Below are 21,595 nucleotides of genomic sequence, written 5' to 3'. Positions count from 1 at the left end.
CTACCCCCATCATCCACGTCTGCTGCCCTGAGGCCATACCCCTCCCGTTGGGGGTTATACCATCTACGCTGCACCATCCATCCACCGGCCTCAGCGGACTGTCCTGCAGCGGCAGCTCCATAGCTGCAAATCAACGGGTGGCGTAGTCGTCCTACATCTACCGCTGTTACATCGCCGCTCAGTTTGACTCCCTGGGCACGGACCGGGTCACCGCCACGAGACTACAACCCTCAAGAGATCCGGCTCCGGGTAAGCTCCCGCGTGCGCAACGCAGCGCGACACAGGCCCAGGGGCGCGTCACTAACAATTGCACATATTTTCATCATATGTTAGGAAGGTGTTAAATATATGAAAGGTCAAACAAGAGATCCCTCTCCCAATCGTTTTATACCCTGGGCACCCTCTAAATGTAAAGAAAAAAGGATTCTACAAATAGATGAGGATTTTTTACTGTCAGAGTAGTAGGGAAACAGAACTCTCTGCCTGAGAAAAGTGTGATGGTAAATGTCAGAAGATATGGAAACAGGCCTGGAGTGTAGTAATATTACGGGGTATGGTTACTAGGTTGCTGGAGATGAGTTTTCGATCCAGAGATTTAGAGATTTATTCATGGAGTTAACACTTTTTTTCTCTTAGATGAGGAAAATTAGCTTTTATCTCATTGTTTTTCTTTTTCTGCATCAACACTGTAGGAAAATGGACTGAACTGGAGTTTTCTTTCTTTACCTCAGACTATCATTGTTACTATAAAAACCTGATTACAACCTTGTAATAAATAAAAAAACAAAACAATAAATACCTAAATATGGCGAACAAATACGGAATGTGCTTCTATAAAATACAAGAATCTGATAAACAATGGAAGCAAAGACAACCAAATAACAATAACAATCTTTATTAATAAAAGTCAGACCTAATGGGGTTTAAAAGGATAAAAAAAGGATGTGTGGGAAACCGACCACACCTACCCAGGGGACAGGTAAACAATTAATTGATGATCATGTTAATTTCAATTCATATACAGAGATAGTGGGCTCAAATAAATATTGAAATATCTGTACAGAGTCTCAAATGCATAATGCCCAAAGAGAAATTATAGTAGTGCCAAATAGTGGCAAAGGTAGGACAGGGTACACCCTCAAGCATGTATGGACTAATATATATATAAAATTAATAATGCATACTAATAGGTCAACCTGAACAACCTGGGAGGGTAAGGAATAAAACCCCAGCGTGCGTTTTTCTCTTCTTCTGGGTCTAGATCATACCCCCGGAAGAAGCAAACGCGTATAACGTCAAAGTCCAAGGGCTAACGTCACTTTCCGCAAGGAGAAACATGTCAAGCATGCCAAGAGACAAATTGCATAACTCCAAAGTGGATTGTTATCTGCTCTTCTACCCTAGACTAAGAGAGGACATTTTTCTCCTCTCAACACACACAGAAAAATCATATTTAAAAAAAAATTCTGAATGTACAATATTACAAATATATTATGGTTTTCCATTTTTTTTGCTACATATTTTTTTCCATTACTACAGTGAAACCTAACTTCACAATATTAAATTACTCATTCGTGATGTCTATTTGGGGCTAAATCAGACTTGTCACACTTCAGAAGTAAAAAAATATATATTGTTTACTGTAACATGGGGCATGTGGCAAACTGTCATGTTCATATGACCAAATGATCAAAGCCTGAACTTGTGTTTAATTGCTCCCTGCTGTTAGGCTACCCCGTTATGATCAAGGCCTCAGCGGGTGGCGGTGGGAAAGGCATGAGGATTGCTTGGGATGATGAAGAGACCAGGTGAGCTGTTGTCCACAATGCTAACTTTGATTAATGCTCCCAAATTCTACATCTTTGTGTTAAGGATATGTGCTGAACTATAACTTCAAAGTTATCTGAAGTCTATAATAGCCAGGCTCCATACTTATAATTAGTTTTTTTTGCCCTGCGTATTTAAGCTTTTATTGTATTTTGTGATGAAAACAATATATGTAATGCTTTTTTTATCCTGATTTTGTTTAAGCTTTACATGGACAAATCAAATAGCTTGTAATATTGTTTCTAATTGATTTTATGGAGAATTGTTATTTTTTATTAGTGCATTTCACTGGTATGAAGCGAGGGGCAGAGGCCCTCCAAAGATAGATACATAAACCGTACCAATATAAATATTAATTTCTTCTCCGAATGTTTTGGAATAAGTCCATAATCTACTAAACATTTCAAATGGATCCTTGTGTATTTAGAGTTTCTGTTTAATACTTGGCAGGCTTCTCAAATGTCCATATTTTTCCTAGATAACATGTACAAGAAACAATGTCATCAGTTTCAATCTTAGAGACCCTGTCACCAGGTCTAAAATGGCCAGTTTTTTGTTCTCATTTTATTCTTGTTATTCCCCTGAGTATTCTGTTTGTTTTGTATTTATTTTTTAATCCACCAAACTGTGCCAGAGATTGATTTGGGCGGATGAGTTTTTCTTGAGTTTTTGACACTGTATTTTCACTGCATGGAAAACTCATTGTCTTAGGCAGTGTTCACACATTGCATTTTTGCTGTGTTTTTTTCTGCATGCAAAACTTGCTCTCTTCGCAGTAAAAAAAGCTGCTTCCAAAAAGCAGGTTTTGCTTCAGTTTTCAGGATCCCAAAGTTCAGGTTTGCTTCCACCACAGAAACATGAACACAGGTCACCAATGCAAGACATATATGTGAAACCATAAAACTATTTTTTGGAAAAAATGGCAATTTGATCAAATTATTTAGTGGAAAAAGATTTTTATGTCTGAAAAAAAAGATCCTGGTTTTGGCTTACAAATAGTGATGTAAATATGGTATGTGTGAACTTGACCTTAAGGTAGCAATTGACAGGTTCAGATGGCCATATTTTATGGTCCGTATACAGAACACAACACCAGGATCGACCGCGGAGCGCACACACCCCAAACTCTGCAGCCTTTTACCTATGAGGCTGGTGAGTTTGGATCTGGAAACCAGCGGACAGTCCAGACATCGCGATCTGTATATGAACCAGGCAATACAGCTGTTTGAATTCGTCCTTTAATTGGTTTGAATTCGTCCTTTAATTGAGTTGCTTTTAGAAGTTTAAGGCCACGTTCATATGTTCTGATTTTGGCTTACAAAACTGCCTCAGAGGGTGATGTGAAAATGGAGAGTCATCTGCTAATAGTTGAATAGGCTTGTAATTGAGTTCAGGGATGCGAGATGGAAGACAAACGAGCAATTCCAGTGTGCCCAGTACAAAACATCAGATGGAGCTCCATGTTTAAATGTAACCTGAAGACTGGGCTGTTGGACTGGCCTTTATGGTGTAATTGGTAATTAATGCTATTCTGGTTGCACATATGCTTTATCCACAATTGTTGCTGCTTGATGCTCCTAAAATTGAACGCTTTTGATATCGTGCTGTTTTAACAATATATGTTTTTCTTACAGTGGAAAAGGTTCAAGTTTGTGATATTTGTAGCTTTATTTACTGTCAAAATGTACGTTCTCACTAAATCTGCTTGTACAAGGCTGTTGATGGGTTGTGCTAAGTGCTTTCAGTGCAATTCACCACCATTGCCATGTGTTACTAGAATGTGCGTCTCCCCAGGGTTCTTCTGTTTAAATCGCATACGTAAACGGTTAAATGTGGTAACATATGTCTAAAGTTTACGTATTTTCTTTAGATTGTAGATATGTTTTTAACTAACTGTATAATGTAGTCTTTGTATTTGCCTTAACCATTTCCCTCCGGGCAGTTTTCTTTTTTTGGGATTTTTTTATTTCAAAAGCCATCACTTTTTTATTTTTACCTTCTTCATAGCTATGAGGGCTTGCTTTTTCTGTGACAAGTTATAGTTTTGAATAACACAATTTATTTTACCACACAAAGTACTAGAAAATGGGCAAAAGTGCAGTAAAATGTTTAAAAAACTTTTCCCAAGAAACAGTGGTGGAATTTTTGATTTTTCGGCGTTGTGTGGTAAAAATGACCTAGCAACATGGTTATTCAGGTCAGTATGATTATGGCAGAACCAAACTGATAGTTTTTTTTTTTTTTTTTGCAATCATGGTGTTTCAGTTTTTTTTTTTTTTTTTTTTTTTTTTTTAAAACACTCACCATATGGGTTATATAATTTAGCAATACTGCAATACAACTGTATTGTAATATATTCAGAAAACCACAGTCTCTTACAAAGTCCATTCTTGTCTCCACAGGAGTGCCAACATGGCAGGTACAGAAGCCATCAGCAATCCTCTGGTTGCCATGACAACCCATTGGCATCCTGCGATCATGTCGTGGGTTAGGCAATGGGTACACAGAATGACACTGCCTACCAGACGTTGTTTGTTAGTGACATTTAAGGTGTTAACAGAAGCTATAGGATATGAGCTCAGATTGCTGCAGTTAGAGACATATGCTGACTGTGCGACACAGCTAGCATCTGCTGGCTATGGTGTAGGCTCGGCTACAGAGACTGCCCCCATACTCCCTTACCCGACATGCACTGTACATTTACGGTGAACGTCTGTAAGGCTTAATGTTTACTGTAAAACACTTTCCATGCAACTATTTTTTGAGCACATTATGCAAAATTTTGATCTGTTACTTTCTGATGCCTATTATGATGGGACAGACATGATACTGTAGGATAGCCCAAAACAAATGAGATTATATTAAAGCATCAAAGTTTGTATTCACGTCACTCTTGTGTTTTTACCCCTTCATGATTGCTGGTATGCACCTGTGTGGCCTGCTTTGCACTCTTATTCCCCTCCTTACTGGAGCAGACACTCCACTGGCTTTCAGAGGACATGCCTTGTTGCAGCAGTGTTACAGCCAGAGTGACATCCACCTCATCTGCAGACTTGGAAAACTTTTTAGGGTGTGCCGGATAAGGACTAGCCTCACTAACACTCATTCCTCTATCGTGCCTTCTAACTGTCAACATAGCTGCCTCATTATCTTGCATTTCAATGGTATGATCCTCCCCAACATCTAACCCAGCGAGCACCTCCTTTCCATATTGTCAGTGGATCTCAGTGTTGCAAGTTGCTCATTTAGATCCAGTATTTGGGCTTCCACATACTCAACATACACACATGTAGCACAGCGTATGCACCCTCAAACTGTTTGAGGATTGCATACTTGCGAGAAGGTGAACCCTGGATGCCATTATAATTAATGGAGCACATTTTACTAATGGGGTTTGCACAAAAACAGGAATATATGCAAACAGTAAATTAATATAAATTGTTCTATTTTAAACTATTTGAATTCAAAGTCACTGATCCCAAGTCACTCACTTAAACCACATTTTAGATAAACACTTGCAAACTGGCTCACTCACTTTTTTAGACGCTTTTTAAAAGGACCTTTCACCAAATGTTTCACGTTGAACTGGACACATGATATATAATACACTGCAGAGCAGAATACAATTTTTTTTTTTATAATTTTGTCATTCCATTGTGTAGATATTAGCGATGAAAGTATTTGGAACCTAAAGTTTTTTTTTTCTTTTTTTAAAGTCTAAGTTCTCCTTACTGTAGAGGGATGACATGTTCTGGAGTACAGCAGACCTGAGTGTGATTGACAGCTTTCATCTTTCATCTCTGGCACTGGGTGTGAGGGGAGGGGCAGTGCTGCAGAAGTTGAGCCTCATTACAAACACTTCTACAAGCTCTCCTGTCAAATTCAAGTGAGCATTATTGGTAGTATTAAATGCACACTGGCGTTGCCAAAGCAAGTGTAGTGTTACCAGCTCTGCTGTACTGCTCCAGCCCAACACTGAATGCTGTGTCTTTATATCCTGTTCTAAGCTAAAGTTGGGGCATGTTCTTTTTTCCCTTGTATGTGGATGCCTGCTTTTAATTGGTATAGCTGGCAGCACTATGAAAGGAGGGCTGCTAGAAGTGTCAGTGATGAGACTGCCAGAGATGAAGCGGTCAGTTAATCACTCTCGGCTCTGCTGTGCTCAAGCACGTTATCACTGTGTAGTGATGACAGCAGATTGTCAATGCTATTGTGAGGGCTTGTTCTTCTTTCTCCAGTGTGGTGTTGCCTGATTATGATAGGTCAGCGTCAGAAAGAGGAAGAACCCCCTCTTTATAATAATAATAAATGTTTATTTTTATAGCGCCAACATATTCCTCAGCACTTTACAAATTTTTAGGGGGGACTTATACAGACAATACAAAATAAGCATATCTCATATCGAAAGGAGTGAGGGCCCTGCTCGCAAGCTTACAGCCTATGAGGAAATGGGGGAGACACAAAAGGTAGAATGTACATATATTGTATAATGCAGCCTTAATATACTAAATAGGATAAATAATACATGGACTGGTCGCCTGCCAGTATGTGTGCAGTCCTGACCGAGGCTATTATGTGCATGATTGGTATGAACCTGAAATTGAAGAAGATTTTAATATGGGGGAAAACTGGGATGGACAGGTAGTGTGTGGAGGCGATACGCCAGTCTAAAGAAATGGGTTTTTAGGGTCCGCTTGAAACTGTGGGTATTGGGAATTAATCGAATTGTCCTGGGTAGTGCATTCCAAAGAATTGGCGCAGCACGCGAGAAATCTTGGAGACGGGAGTGGGAAGTTCGGATTATGGAGGATTTTAGTTTTAAGTCACTGGCAGAACGGAGGGCACGTGTAGGGTGGTAGACTGAGACAAGAGAGGAGATGTAGGGGGGTACTGAAGCATGGAGCGCTTTGTGGGTAAGCGTGATAAGTTTAAATTGAATTCTAGATTGGATGGGTAACCAATGCAATGACTGGCACAGGGAAGAGGCATCGGTGTAGCGGTTGGCGAGGAATATGATCCTGGCTGCTGCATTAAGGACGGATTGGAGAGGGGAGAGTTTAGTAAGAGGGAGCCCGATAAGTAGAGAGTTGCAGTAGTCCAGACGGGAATGAATAAGAGCTACGGTAAGAGTTTTTGCTGAGTCAAAGGTGAGAAAAGTCCTGATTCTTGAGATGTTTTTGAGGTGTAGATGACATGAACAGAGTGTCATCTACACTTCATTAACAGAGTGAAAAATCTGGTAATGCCCACTTTTACTCTATTTTTTTGCTTGTTTTAACTGTTTAACAAATACTTTTTAATACTTTGTTGATATCTCTGCAATGGAGAGGCAAAATAAAAACTAAACGTCAAACTTTTTTATTCTGCTCTGCAGCGCCTATTACATTGTGCATCTTGTTCGACATGAAAAATTTGGGGAAAGGTCCTCTTTAACTGCAATACAGTCTGTAACTCATTACAATGTTTGGGTAATAAGATAGTTTATGGGTTTTTTGTTTATTTTTTTTTAATGTAACTAATAGAAATATATATTTTATTTTAACATTTTGTCGAATTTCTGTGCAAAACAAAACGTAAAGGGCACGTAAGGGCAAAAAAAATTCTCTTATGCTCGTACATTAGGGTGTTTAGATCTGCAAATAAGGGGATTTAAAGAGGTTTATTCATCGTGATATGGTCTGCAAAGTAATGACAGGTGATATTCAATTTTTGCGTTTCCCTCTTAAACGTTAAATACATCACTCTATTTTATATCCTGTACTAGTCTAAAAAAATACGTCACAAGCATTTTTTATATCTATGTAATCAATACAAATACTGGAATAGATCTAGAGGTATACAAAAGTATTTTTTTTATTTAAAAAATATTGCACATGAAAATGAAGAAAGCTGTGTTTTCCTCATTTTTGGGAGTCTTTTTGTATGATTTGTGGGAAAAAAAGAAGGCAATACCTACAATGTATATTAACAGAACAAAGCCCTGTTTTTTGTGGGAAAAAAAAATCTAATTTTATAGTGATACATATAGTTCAAAAGAGTTGTGCTTGGGAAAGGGGTTAACGTATGCCCAGTATAGGAAACTATATAGTCTAGGATGATTATATTTACCTCCTGAGGTACAAAAATAAAATGGTATCCTTGTAGTTTCAACCTAGAAAAATTTATGCTTGAAGGCATAAACTGCTTTATGGCAAGTGGTTATTACATACCTCTTTGCTGGCTTTTAAATCTGGTACTTCTAGAGCCTGGAGTAATAATACAGTGTGTATTATTTTAATGTGTCCAGCAAATAGGTACTATAGTAACAATGATTTGTAATAATCATATCTCTAGCTGATGGAAAGATTACCTAATTAGGCAGATTGATTTTTGTAAAATCAGGAATCCCTTTGTGGGTTATCAATAGTCACATGCTTCAGTGCCGAAACCACTAAGTGTACGGTCAATGCCTGGTCTGGTGGCTTAGTTTTAGGATAACAGTACTAGTAAACCACTTGGGGGAAAAGATGGGCGATATCTAAATGTGATTTTACAATAGATTTTTCCCGTGTGTATTAAGAATCCCTTTTACTCATATCCTCTTGTAATGAAGTAAGCATGAATGAATTCGTATTTATACATTTTAAAGATTTTTGTATGACTAGTATTTTTCTAACTAGTGTTTTGATTGGGCTTGAGCAAGATACCCCCTGCCTTTATTTGAGGAATAACAACTTGGTTGAGATGGTACAGTTGAAGATGTGCCTATGAACCTGCTGAACAATCCAAGTATACAATAGTGTGCCATCAGAATAAAACTCCTATAAGTGTAGGCTTTATATCTTTGCTATCCTTTGTCTTAGATTTTAGTTTTCTGGCATAGTTTGAGCCTTACTTTTCCTGGCCAGTTGCTGTTCATAATCCTTATGGAAAGGCGTCCTCTAGCTTTTGAGCAATGTTCCTTTCTCATACAGCTTCATGGTATTGTTGTAAAGAGCATGACGCAACCTGTAGTAGAATAAAGCACTTGAAAAGGTTTCCCGGATTTGGTAAAAATGACCACAAAGCAGAGAATGTAATAAAAGTTAAACACCCACCTGGTAAATCCCCTGGTGGTCCTGAATGGTCCTACAGTGATGTCAGGTATATGCACATGACTGCTGCAGCCTATTACTGGTTTCACAGGACAAGGATTGGTTGCAGCTGTCATGTGCATTTTGTTAAAGACATCATCACTGCAGGACAGTTCACGAAGACTGGCTGAACGGAGCGCCAAGCTGTAGTGGCAGATAATTTACCAGGAGAGTAGAGTACGTTTGGTTATTTTAAGCATGTCTTCCTTTGAGGCACTTTTTCTAAATCCGTACATGGAGTCGAGAAGTGAACCATAATTTCTATTCATCTAGTGCTGCTTTGTATGAAAGCAGAAAGTGATGTAAATCCAGTTTTTTAGAAAGCATCATATAATAGTCTAAAGTTGTATAAATAGGTGATTGCATTTCTTTTCTCAATGTGTTTTTTGTTTCACAACTTTTAGGGATGGGTTTAGATTTTCAACACAAGAGGCGGTGTCAAGCTTTGGAGATGATCGCCTGCTTATAGAAAAATTCATTGACAACCCCCGACATATAGAAATCCAAGTAAGTTTTTATATTAGTTGTTAAGATTGACCATCATAGCTTGTATAAGTTTACTTGTAAATGTTATGTTTTGAACCCTCGAATGAGAACTGCTTGGACTGTAAGCTTTGTGAAAATAACATTCACAAAAATGGTATCATATCCACCTTTGATGAGACTTCATTATCAACATTTTTATTCCATAACCAATCCTATTATGTAATGATGTTCTGTAATGAAATTTCCCCATTCCTTTGTTTTAGGTGCTAGCAGATAAACATGACAATGCACTCTGGCTTAATGAAAGAGAATGCTCCATTCAAAGACGGAACCAGAAAGTAGTTGAGGAGGCACCTAGGTGAGCTGTAAACGTCATCTTGACTTGACTTATGCGGCATGTTCCTGTGATGTCTTCCTGCGGGAATGCTAGACTGAAGCTGATGTTTGTATTCAGCCACCTCTCAGGAAGATCTGAACATGTTTTGTTTTGTTTTGTTTTTTCTTTTATTTGTGATATTGCTGTCGGGACAATTTGCACACTTTTTGACATACACAAAATCTGATTTATAAAATTAATCATAAAAATAATATTATACTGCCATTCCCTTATATTTTCTGAAAGTAGATACTTGGGACATTTGTGAGAATATGGTTTAAAATCATAGCCCCTTCATGCAATTTGTCATCCAAAGAAAATGTTTAGTTTAAAAAAAAAAATCAAGGCCCCCCCTCCCAAAAAATTTTTGGCTTAAAGTACAAGATTAGTAATGTTCCTACATGCTGTTTAGTCTTTTATTGACAAGCAAATATATAAAAATATTCACCAAAACTAAATATACAAAAAATCTATCTGATTTTGATGCAAATGAATTTCAGAATGGACTAATTAGGTGCATTAGTACTAAAAAAAAAAAAAACTGACTATAAATGGGAAAATATATTCTTGCTTATAGGTATTAGGGATGATGGCATGAAATAAAATTCCTGTAGCCCATCAGGGTTATGAATGAAAATCCAAAGGGTTTATTATTTCAAGAGGCAAGCTACTACTTACAAAAACAGAATGGCCGAATTAGACCTAACTAGAAAACATAAAAAAAATTAAACAAAATTCAGTGGACAGGTAAATCCAATATGAACTTGTACCAGAATGAACTATATGAAGACGGAAAGGAAAGGCTTTTATGGAGCATAATACATCATTTGTCAAACTTGTTGGAGGCAGTATTATGGCATTGGTATAAATGGCTTCCAATGAATTTCTGTCACTTGTTTTTTTTTTCACAGATGTGAGATTTCTCATGAATTCACACCTGGACAAATTCTGAAGTGTTCGGGTCATTGTCATGCTGGAACACCCAGCGACGACCCATCTTCAGTGCTCTGAGGGAAGGAGGTTGTTGGCCATAATCTCGCGATACATGACTCCATCCATCCTCCCTTCAATATGGTGCAGTCGTCCTGTCCCCTTTGCAGAAAAGCACCCCCAAAGTATGATGTTTCCCCCACCATGCTTCACGGTTGGGACAGTGTTTTGGGAGTTGTACTCATCCTTCTTCCTCCAAACATGGTGAGTGGAGTTGATACCAAAAAATTCTATTTTGGTCTCATCTGTCCACATGACCTTCCCCCATGACTCCTCTGGGTCATCCAGATAGTCATTGGCAAACTTCAAACGCGCCTGGATATGTGCTGGCGTGAGCAGGAGGACCTTACGTGCCCTGCAGGATTTTAATCCATGACGACGTAGTGTGTTACTAACGGTAATGTTTGAGACTGTGGTTCCAGCTCTCTTCAGGTCCTTGACCAGGTCCTCCCGTGTAGTTGTGGGCTGATTCGTGACCTTTCTCAGAATCGTCCTTACCCCAAGAGGCGAGATTCTGCATGGAGCCCCATACCGAGGAAGATTGACAGTCATCTTGTGTTTCTTCCATTTTCTAATAATTGTGCCAACAGTTATTGTCTTCTCACCAAGCTGCTTGCCTATTGTCCTGTAACCCATCCTAGCTTTGTGCAGGTCTACAATTTTGACCCTGGTGTCCTTAGACAGCTCTTTGGTCTTGGCCATGATGGAGAGGTTGTAGGGTGATTGAGTGTGTGGACAGGTGTCTTTTATACAGAGTTCAAACAGGTGCAATTAATACAGGCAATGAGTGCATAGAAGGAGGACTTCTTAGTTTTTCTCTAACAGGTCTGTGAGAGCCAGAATTCTTGCTGGTTGGTAGGTGATCAAATACTTATTTCATGCAATAAAATGCAATTTAATTATTTAAAAATCATACAATGTGATTTTCTAGTTTTTATTTTTAGATTATGTCTCACAGTTGAAGGGTACCTACGATAAAAATTACAGACCTCTCCATTCTTTGGGAAAACTTGCAAAATCATCAGTGTATCAAACACTTATTTCCCCACTGTAGATAATTTTGAAAAACCTAAGCAACCCAATAGCTTCTTAAGATGGATTTGCATAAACGGATTTGCAGCATTGAATGCAGGGCTGTGGTGTCGATAAGCCAAATCTCTGACTCCTAATCCTCAATTTCCCTGATTTCTGACTCCAACTCAGACTCCGACTCCACAGCAGGGCCTCACTACTGAGCGTGTACATAAAGTGCAGCACAGATTCATCTCAACTAAAAAGCCTAAATCCTTAGATCAGGAACAGAACAGATATTTTTAGGACATTTCATAACTTTCCCAAATTCTTATGAAAAAAATTACAGTAAATCCTGCATTGAACTACTGTACCAATTTATTATATATTTTAGGAGTCTGAGTAGGTCCACTTTATACAGACTCCGATTCCACAGCCCTGAGACCATCGATCGGTAGATATTTACTGATTGGCGGTCACTTTATAGCCTGTTTAGACAGGCAGACTGCACTTAACCTTGCAGCCTGAACAATCAGTAATAAATCATTTAGTTGACACAGATTACCATTGTCCTTGAGTCCTGTTTATGCAGGAATATGTGCTGCTGAGAACTATCTATTTTGCAGCACAAAATATTTCACTTTATGAAAGAGCGTTTTAGTCAGCCGGTTTACACTGCAAGCTTATTCTGAAATAATTGTTCCTAGGAACGCACGTTGACTATAATCTTTTATTGAAAATGCACAACAAATGTGAATAAATGAGACGTACTGTATTTCATTGACTGATTGCAGAAAGACCCGCAAACAGCAACTGAAGGTAGACGCACATTAGCCCGCATTTATCAAGCACTTTATTCTAGTTTTTGGAAAACAAATCACAAGTTGTGCAAAAAAAATTTTTTCTTACTATGCTCAAAAGAAGTTGCAACATGGGCGTGACGTTTCAAACTATTTTTAGACAGAGGTGTTAAACATTAAGCCAGACAGTGTAGCAAATTTTGGTGCAAATCTCCAGCAGCAGGTGTTTATTTCATGCTTTTGCTTTAGGATTGTCTAAAAATATGCCAAATTTATTAGGTGCATGCACCTTTTAATATGTTTTGGTTCAATTTACTCCTTTGATCTTTTTGACCACCCTCCCTCTCTTGACTTGCATATAAAACGCCAGAAGCGCTGCCGGCAAAAAAAAAAAAATTTCCCTTTAAATTTTTAAAAGTTTGTCATATTGTGTAGATGCATTAGAATACTTACCGTTTGCCATCTTCCCTGGTTTCCAGTGCCACTCTGGTCCTCTTCTGGGTCACATGACTTCAAATCAGACTCCCCCAAAAGTCCCTTTCCATAATGTAAGTCTGAGGGGGCTCGTCCTGAAGCTCCGCAGACTTACATTGATGGAAGTAGCTCCGTCCCACACAACGGTCCCTGTGTGACCCTTGGCCCAGAAGAGGACTGGCTGCGTTGGACACTGGTTGAGATGGCAAGCAGTAAGTATTGTAATACTACAACACTATATTACAGACCTGTTTAGAAAGGTTAGGGATGCAATTTTTGTCTGGAATCTTTCTTCAATAAATGTGCCACAGTATGGAGTGACATACATGAATTTCACAGTTTTTGTAACCATTGACTGTAAAGTTATTTGCATTCAAGCATTAAGAATAACGCTTATTTTTTTCATTGTTAGTTTGCAGTTAATTTGTAATTTCTAAATGGTTAGTGCAATGTTTTTGTAAAATTTCTTGAAGTAAAGCTAGACTACACTTCAATCACATCTTGATAGCTTTCTTTCACACCTGTTATTGGTACGTAGAGGCTATATTATGGAAAATGTCACTGTCAATACTTAATAATGCATTTTTATGTGAAATTAGTAACTAATTAGTGATGAAAGGTTGGGTAGAGAAATCTCAGCAAACGTCATATTATGTTTACTTTGAAGGATGAGTTATGCGTTTTCACATTGGACTGAATTATTTAATATCTGCTCTGCGTTAATAAACATGTTCTAATGTAATGAAAAATTATCACAGAATAATAAATGAGACTTCAACTGGTTCCTAAAAATCAGAAAAATGTAGCTTAGACACCCAGAACAGCAAAACCTAGAACTCTTTTCTCTGTTTCAACTTATTCTTTCCCTGTATACTGCTCATCATGTGGCAGCCAGAGTGTGGCTAAAATAATGTCGGATATTAAAGTGTTGGGAGTCAAGTGACACATGGTGTATTTAAGTGCTGCATAATTAGTCTAGGAGGAAGAGATGATTAAGGAGGTAGAAGGGGAGCAGAGAATAAGTGGTTGGGTGTTGGGCAATAATGTTCACTACAAAATGCATATGAAGTGTAAAGAGGCAGAAAGGAATATGAAAACTTCAGTTAATTAACCTGTCTGATTGCTAAGATAATCCATTCATTTCAGAGTAGAAAGCCTAACTACATGGCAGAGATCAAGTTTAGCAGTGTGACACCTCTGTTCCATTCTTCCGCTGCAGCAGGAGGTGAGCAGTGAGAGTGTGAAAGGCGATGCAGAGATATATTCTGCAAACAGGGGAAGACCCAACTCCAGAGCAGGGGAGTAGTTGTCCTTTCATCCATATTAGGAATAATGATGCTTGTTCTGCAATACAGCTGCAAGGTGTAATTCCGTCTTTAAAATCCACAACCCCTCGTAAAATGTTCAAGCTGTGCTTTCAGTAATGTCTAATCAACACAATCCAGTCTGATTGAAATACACATTTAGAGCTTTATTGAAGGAAATAAATAATTTTGTAGAAGAAAATCCTTGGTGTCCATGATTTTGTGAAATTTGTGTGTTAAAGCTCATAAGAAATGTTTTATGGTGTTGTTCTTCGGTTAATATTCTCCTTTGTTACAAGTTTTGAACATACACACACATACATATACATATGTATGTGTATATATATATATATATATATATATATGTATGTGTGTGTGTGTGTGTGTATATATATATATATATATATATATATATATATATATATATATATATATAGTTTATATGTTGTTTTTATAATATATTTAATATATGTTTAAAATCTGTAGTCCCTTTAAAGGGTCATATCATTCAAATTCCTAGTATATTTCGATAACGCTTCTGCTTGTACACCTTGGAAAAAAAATTGATTCTAGAAAGTATTTGTTAAGGAGTTACTACTTTATGTACCGTAGCTCATTCTGTGAGCTATTGTCTCTTAGTACACTAACAACAATAAACCAGTATTCTGCTTTTTTTAGTTATTATGCTTTGCTTGTATAGCACCATCATATTCTGCAGCACTTTACAGACATTATCATCACTGTCCTTATTGGGGCTCACAATATAAATTCCCTATCAGTATGTCTTTGAAGTGTGGAAGGAAAATCACACAAACACGGGGAGAACATATAAACTCCTTGCAGCTCTTGTTCTTGGTGGGATTGGAACCCAGGACCCCATTGCTGAAAAGCAACAGTGCTAACCACTGAACCACCATGCTGCCCTTACTTATAAACATACAGTATTAAGGGAAATGTGTCATGTCCCCAAACTCTATTAACCTTCAGATTTAGGGTTAGTCTGCAAGTCAATAGCATTCGAATGCTGTCCGGCCACCTTAATGAAAGCATGGCTTCCGGGAGGAAATTAACTTTTTTCCTCCCGTGAGGCGCTTGCTTTCTGTAATCAAAGTGTCCATGGAGTGGCTACAGTCATCACTCACAGCATGTGAGTGGTGGCTGTAAGCATGCCCCGGCACTTTGTCCGCTTGCTGTGCACAGATGTTCTGCAGAGTGAGTTGTCACTCAAAGTGCTGGGGCATGCTTACAGTACCGAGTGACGACTGTTGCCGCTCCAAGCACCCCTATAAGAGTGAATCTGGCAGCTCCCTTGACGAATAAAGTTCATTTTCTACCAGTAGTTGTGCTTTCAGAAAAGTGGCTGGACAGCTTTGTCATTTTTTTTAACCTGCAGATTAACCCTATATGTGCAGGTCAGTATCGTTTGGGGACATGACAGGATCCCTATTTATGCTAGCCGATCAGTCGGTTTCTTTCTCCACTCTCCCGTTCCAGAACTTACTATCCACTTTTAAAAACAAACAAAACAAAATTAAAACTCTCAGCAACCACCAACACAGTGTGGTATCCAGTAAACTGTGTTTTTTACTCTATTGAGGTGAGAAGGGCCTCAGAACACAAGAGCTAAGTGAGAAAAGCAGTAGAGGCAGACAAGACATGCAGATTATGATTTACTTAGCCCAGAGCTGGATTCATAGCCACACAGCTTGGTAATCTCCACCATACTGCTGCTTCTGAACTTGTGCTTAACAGAGAAAGAACAGGAATCCATCTGTTTCTGCGTGCTATGTATAAGGCCTCCTTCACACGTACGTGAAAAATCGGTACTGGTGCCATCAGTATTTTCCATCAGTGTGTCGTCTGTGTTTACCATCAGTGTTTTTCTGGTATGTTTTAAAGAAATAATTAAATTACAAAGCATCTCCTGTACTTAGCAATATTAAACCTATACGTCACACAGATGTTTTTCAGACCTATAGATGTGTATTGGCCCTTGTCCTCCGTGCTGCCGGAAAAAACTGACGTGTCTGTGTGGTTTGTACAGACACACGGTCCATGTAATGACATGGATATGTGTATAGCACATGGGTTATAATGGGTACTTGTGGCGTCCATGAAATATAACAGATACAACACGTACTGGAAACACGGATGTGTGAAGGAGGCCTTAGACATATATAAAGGCTAGTCTCCTCCCACTAAATCAGAGACAACTGAAAATTAGCAATAGAGCCTGCGGAGGGGAAAACTGCCGAATACAAACCATATAATGGCCAGAAGCATCTGCTTTATTATATAGGTATCAAAATCTTAATTACTTGGAAATGCCGCAACAGATACATGATACAAAGGTGTCCATAGGTTTACATTTCAAAGACCTGCATGCCCATATACCGTATGCGATATGGGGAAATTGATCTTACCAACAGATTCCTATTAGCGAACAGCAATTTATTTTTCTGGATTTTTAGTCATCATGTTTTGTTTTTGTTTTTTGTTTTTTTAACACTAAAGTTAAATTTATGAATTTATTTTTTCCCGGCAGCACATTTCTTGATCCAGGAACTCGACGAGCTATGGGGGAACAAGCAGTAGCTCTTGCCAAAGCTGTGAAGTATTCTTCTGCAGGAACAGTAGAGTTTCTTGTGGATTCCAAGAAGAACTTCTACTTTTTGGAGATGAACACAAGACTACAGGTAAAATACTGGTTAAATATGGTAAACAGTTTTTCACATTTTAACAAACACAAATGACTGTAAGGTAACTTTTACACTTCATTGATAATTTACATATACTGTATGCACCAGCCTTGTGCATGCAGTTGCAATCAAAATTATTCCACTTCACCGCTGAAAATTAGGTTTAGTAGGTAGCAACATGTATACACTTTCTTCTATAGAGCGGAGTGAGGAAACAGGCACAGATGGAGAAATGGAGAGCTTTCTACAATAACCGCAATGTTTGATTGCCATCTACACAGCAAAGTACTGTTGTATAATATCCTCCGTGCTGCTGCTTTGGTCTGTGTATTAACTAAGAAATAAATAGCAGGAATCCTTCTGTTTGCTATACTTTGTAAGACCGATATATGCTAGTCTCCTATCAGCATAGAGTTATTTGCAAATTAAGTGATAGTGTGAAGTATTAAAAATTTTGAAAATGCAGGCTACAAGTCATGTAATGGCCAGAAATAGTGTTGCTCCACATGACACACATGATATCCGACTTTAAACCTATTTAAGGTAATTGGAATTATAATTTCCCTTTAAATGCTTAACACAACTAATATAAAAAGTGGTCTCTCCAAATTCAATAGAAGGTGCCACCTTTAATGACTGAAACCATGTCAGAATTGTTCAAATCCTTCATGGCTAGCATCTTTAATACTACTTAGAGCACTATTTGGATGTTATAACCTGTTGCAAATGGGTTTCATAGCTGACACAGCATTCCTAAGGACTTTTAGCCCATTACTCATTAGCATTAGATCCATGTTCTTAGGATGTCAAGAAAGTGGTCCTAAAAGTTGAGATCATTATTTTGTTTCAATAAGGAAAGGACACATTAAAGGAATTAATGATGTTTCGCAATTCTGTTCTGTGGCACAATGAAACAAATTGGAACTTCTTAGACCTATGGAGCAATGTTATGTAGGAGGAAGAATGAAGCAGAAGCTGAAAAGAACACCCTGCATACTATGATGCATGGTGGTGGCTCTGTGATGCTCTGGTACTGGAAATCTGCAGCATGTAGAGGGCAAGATGGATTCAATCAAGTGTCATGAAATCCTTGGAGAATACATTATGCCTTGCGTGAGGAAGATGAAGCTTGTGCATCATTGGATCTCCCAACAGAACAGTGATCCCAAGCATATCTCAAAGTCCGGTAAGGCTTGATTTCAGAAAAAAAGTTCTGGTAGACTCTGGATTGGCCATAACACTCAACTAACTTGAACCCTAAAGAAAATCTTTGATATTGGCGATTTCTCAGGAATGTTCACTCTGGTGTAACTATGAACGCTGCAGCTGATCAGTGGCTGCTGTTAGGCTGTATTGTTCACATGAGATAAACATGGTCACGAGATTAATAGGGAACACCACATTCGGAAGAAGTGAAGTGAAGAAGTAGCATCTGTCACATAGTAGCATCTTTCCCGGAGGCAAGTATTCTTTTTTTTCTTATATTATTTAGCACGTTGGCAATATTTAGAATTGATTGTACAGTAGTGGGCAACACATTTTTTATAAGTGTCATTTTGTGTTACATTGGGAGAAGTCACATGTTATATTAGTTGTTGAGGTATTTAAATTGTTCTTTTTCTATTGGTTTTTTGAAAACTGCAGAAAGTTTGAGAACTTTGCTACTAATTTGAAATGGAAGTTGAATAATTTTAGTTGCATCTCTATACCATCTTCATAAAGATATGTCCTAGCACATTCTTTAAAAGCATGCATACATCCCCATTCTGTATGGAATAGCACCAGTAAAAAAAAAAAAAAAAAAAAAGCGCAATCTATTTTATTTTTTTACAATGGTATTATATGTGCGCCAGATGCCACTATTTGGCATCCATTATAAACTTCAATTACATGTATACACCAGATGCTTTACTGGCATTTCTCATGCATTTATTAGAAGCAAAAAAATATGAGCCAAGTTCAGAGATTGCCCATAATGCAAGTTTGGTCAAAATGGAGAACATAGATATATAGTGTTGAACCTGTATAGAAAATGAACCTGCTGTGTTTCCCTGCAAGTGTGATCCTTGGTTAGAGCAATGAATCTAGTGGAGCTAGGTAAAACTATTTCTCGCGTCGAAACTTGCCAAATGGAAATGACAACTGATAACTTTTTAATGGTGTATCTATAGTATATTTTCTGTATTGGTCCTTTTCTGCCCCTTTATAGTTCCAATCCTTGCAGACCTGCTTAACTTCTTCACAAATCAATAGAAAGAGCCGCCATTTGTAGCATGTGTTAGATAGAAAAATCCTTTAATGGCAGATTGTGGTCACATGAGCTGCAACTGGTCTTCTAAAAGTCATGTTGTAAATCTTAACAATTGTGTACACTGACTTCTAAATACGTTTTTTCTTTATTTAAATAAACATGTACATGGTCATGGGAACGATATGATACATCTGAACATTGTAAAGGCATTTGATGCTGTACCACACAGCAGCCTTCTACTGAGGCTTCAGAAGCAGGGACTGGGGGACACCATATGCATATAGGTAAAAAACTGTATATGGTACAATCTCTAAATGGAATAAAGTCAGTAGTGGGGAGCACAAGGACCTGTTTTAGGTACAATTTTTTTGCTCTCTTTACCCTAAATTCTATCTACAAGGTCATTAATAAAGTGTCAGTTTTGCTGATGACATACAACTGACCTTGACACTTCAATATTACAAAGCGATCTGTATAAGATGTCTGAATGGACAAACACTTGGCAGATGAGGTTTAATGTAGATAAATGTAGAGTAATGCACCTAGGACGGAGTAATCCTATTGCTGCATACACATTAAATGGGAGTATACTCGGGACTACAGAAGAGAAGAAGGACTTGGGTATTCTGGCTACAAGTAAGCTGAGCAGCAGTACACAATGTCAAGCAGCAGCCGCAAAAGCAAACAAGATTTTAGTGTATATAAAAAAAGAGAAAATCCTGTGATCCCAACGTAGTGTTACCCCTCTATAAATCAACCCCTCTATAATTCACTTGTGAGGCCTCATCTTGAACATAGGATCCAGCTTTGGGCTCCACGCTTTTAAAAAGGATATTCGGAATTTATTGCGTTCAAAGGCGAGCAACTAGAGGTTGGAAATGTTGAACTTGTCTAGCTTATAAATGAAATCTCCTTTCACACATCTTTTTTTCTATGTATAAACATATGTGTGGTCAATACAAAGGACTGGCATATGACTTATTCCTTCCAAAGGACCAGAGGATATTAATTGTGTGTGGAGGAAAGGCGATTCTGGAAGCTAAATGGGATAGGGTTCTTTACAGTAAGAGCAGTCAGACTGTAGAATGGCAGATACTATAACTGTATTTATTAAAAAGTGCTAGATGCATTCCTCACAACAAATGGCATTGTGGGTTATAAATAGTCTGGCAATAGAGAATGTATATCTAGTGGAGAAAGGTTCAACTTGATGAATCTGTGTCTTATTTCAATCTATGTAACCATACATTTTTGCTTTACACCTTGATTGTAGCCATTTCAAATCAATAAATCTGACAATGCAGCCCTCAGGCCATAAAAGTTTGGTGCCGCCATTTTATGCCACCCACCATAGGTTCGACTTCATAATCAATAACCGTCTTCTTCGGATGCCATTTTTATTTCTTTAACGTTTAAGAAAAAGAAGCCAGACGGCAAACATAATCTTCTATCTCTGTTCTCATGGTGACGTCCATACAGAATGTCTAAAATAACTAGAACGTGTTTAAGCTACCTGGATGCTCCATATCCGGTTCACGTCTTCTGCTTTCTCATAAAACGAGAAGAGAAAATGTTCAGGATGTGTGTGAATAGATATTCTGAAATGTTATGATTCAAGTGTCTAAGTATTGATCGCGAATGTTGTGGTCGGAAATGACTTTAAAACTCCTGCCTTTTGATTGTGAAGATTGACTTCTTTTTTTTTAAGAAATTAAAACTCAATACCCAATGACAGTATGTTATTCTGTGTTAGTTACTACAGCCACAGCCCTCAGCTATTGAAAATGGAGAACTGCCACAATGACCACTCAGTGTGAATACAGCCTTATTTGGGCAAGCCATTGATTTAAATGTGAACTTTATACTGCTTTCATAGTGGGGGTGCTACAGAAATAGGGAACACTTACTGCTAGGTCTCCCACAGATTATATTTCATCCTTTCTAGCAGGGCTGTGGAGTCGATAAGCCAAACCTCCAACTCCGACTCCTCAATTTCCATGACACCGACTCCACGACTCCGACTCCCTCATACATGGCTCATGTATAAGTGATAAATTTACTGTAGCACAGATTCATCTCAGCTAAAAGTCTAGACCCTTAGATCAGGAATAGGACAGACATTTTTAGGACATTTCGTAACTTTCCCAAATACATATGAAAAAATATTCTCCACGAACTGCATTGAAGTACTGTACCCAATTTATTATATATTTTAGGAGTCGATCCATTTTATACCGACTCCGACTCCACCAAAATGGGCTCCGA

The 21,595-nt window shown here is 38.1% G+C and overlaps 1 protein-coding gene across 1 annotated transcript in view; it reads left to right on the top strand.

Moving 5' to 3' along the window:
* The window catches only part of PCCA (propionyl-CoA carboxylase subunit alpha), a 578,010-nt gene that overhangs the window by 233,961 nt on the left and 322,454 nt on the right, over positions 1-21,595 (top strand). Inside the window, exons 9-12 of the mRNA XM_073670397.1 lie at positions 1,730-1,808; positions 9,344-9,446; positions 9,689-9,783; positions 16,926-17,076. Of these exons, the coding sequence (XP_073526498.1) occupies positions 1,730-1,808; positions 9,344-9,446; positions 9,689-9,783; positions 16,926-17,076 (428 nt within the window). The remainder of the gene's footprint in view (positions 1-1,729; positions 1,809-9,343; positions 9,447-9,688; positions 9,784-16,925; positions 17,077-21,595) is intronic.

The sequence above is a fragment of the Phyllobates terribilis genome, unplaced genomic scaffold, assembly GCF_046119375.1.
Source record: "Phyllobates terribilis strain yellow unplaced genomic scaffold, ASM4611937v1 Scaffold_2__4_contigs__length_985480577, whole genome shotgun sequence".
Classification (NCBI taxonomy): Eukaryota; Metazoa; Chordata; class Amphibia; order Anura; family Dendrobatidae; genus Phyllobates; species Phyllobates terribilis.
Note: the sequence above shows the minus strand (reverse complement) of the source record. Positions and strands in the feature narration are given on the sequence as shown.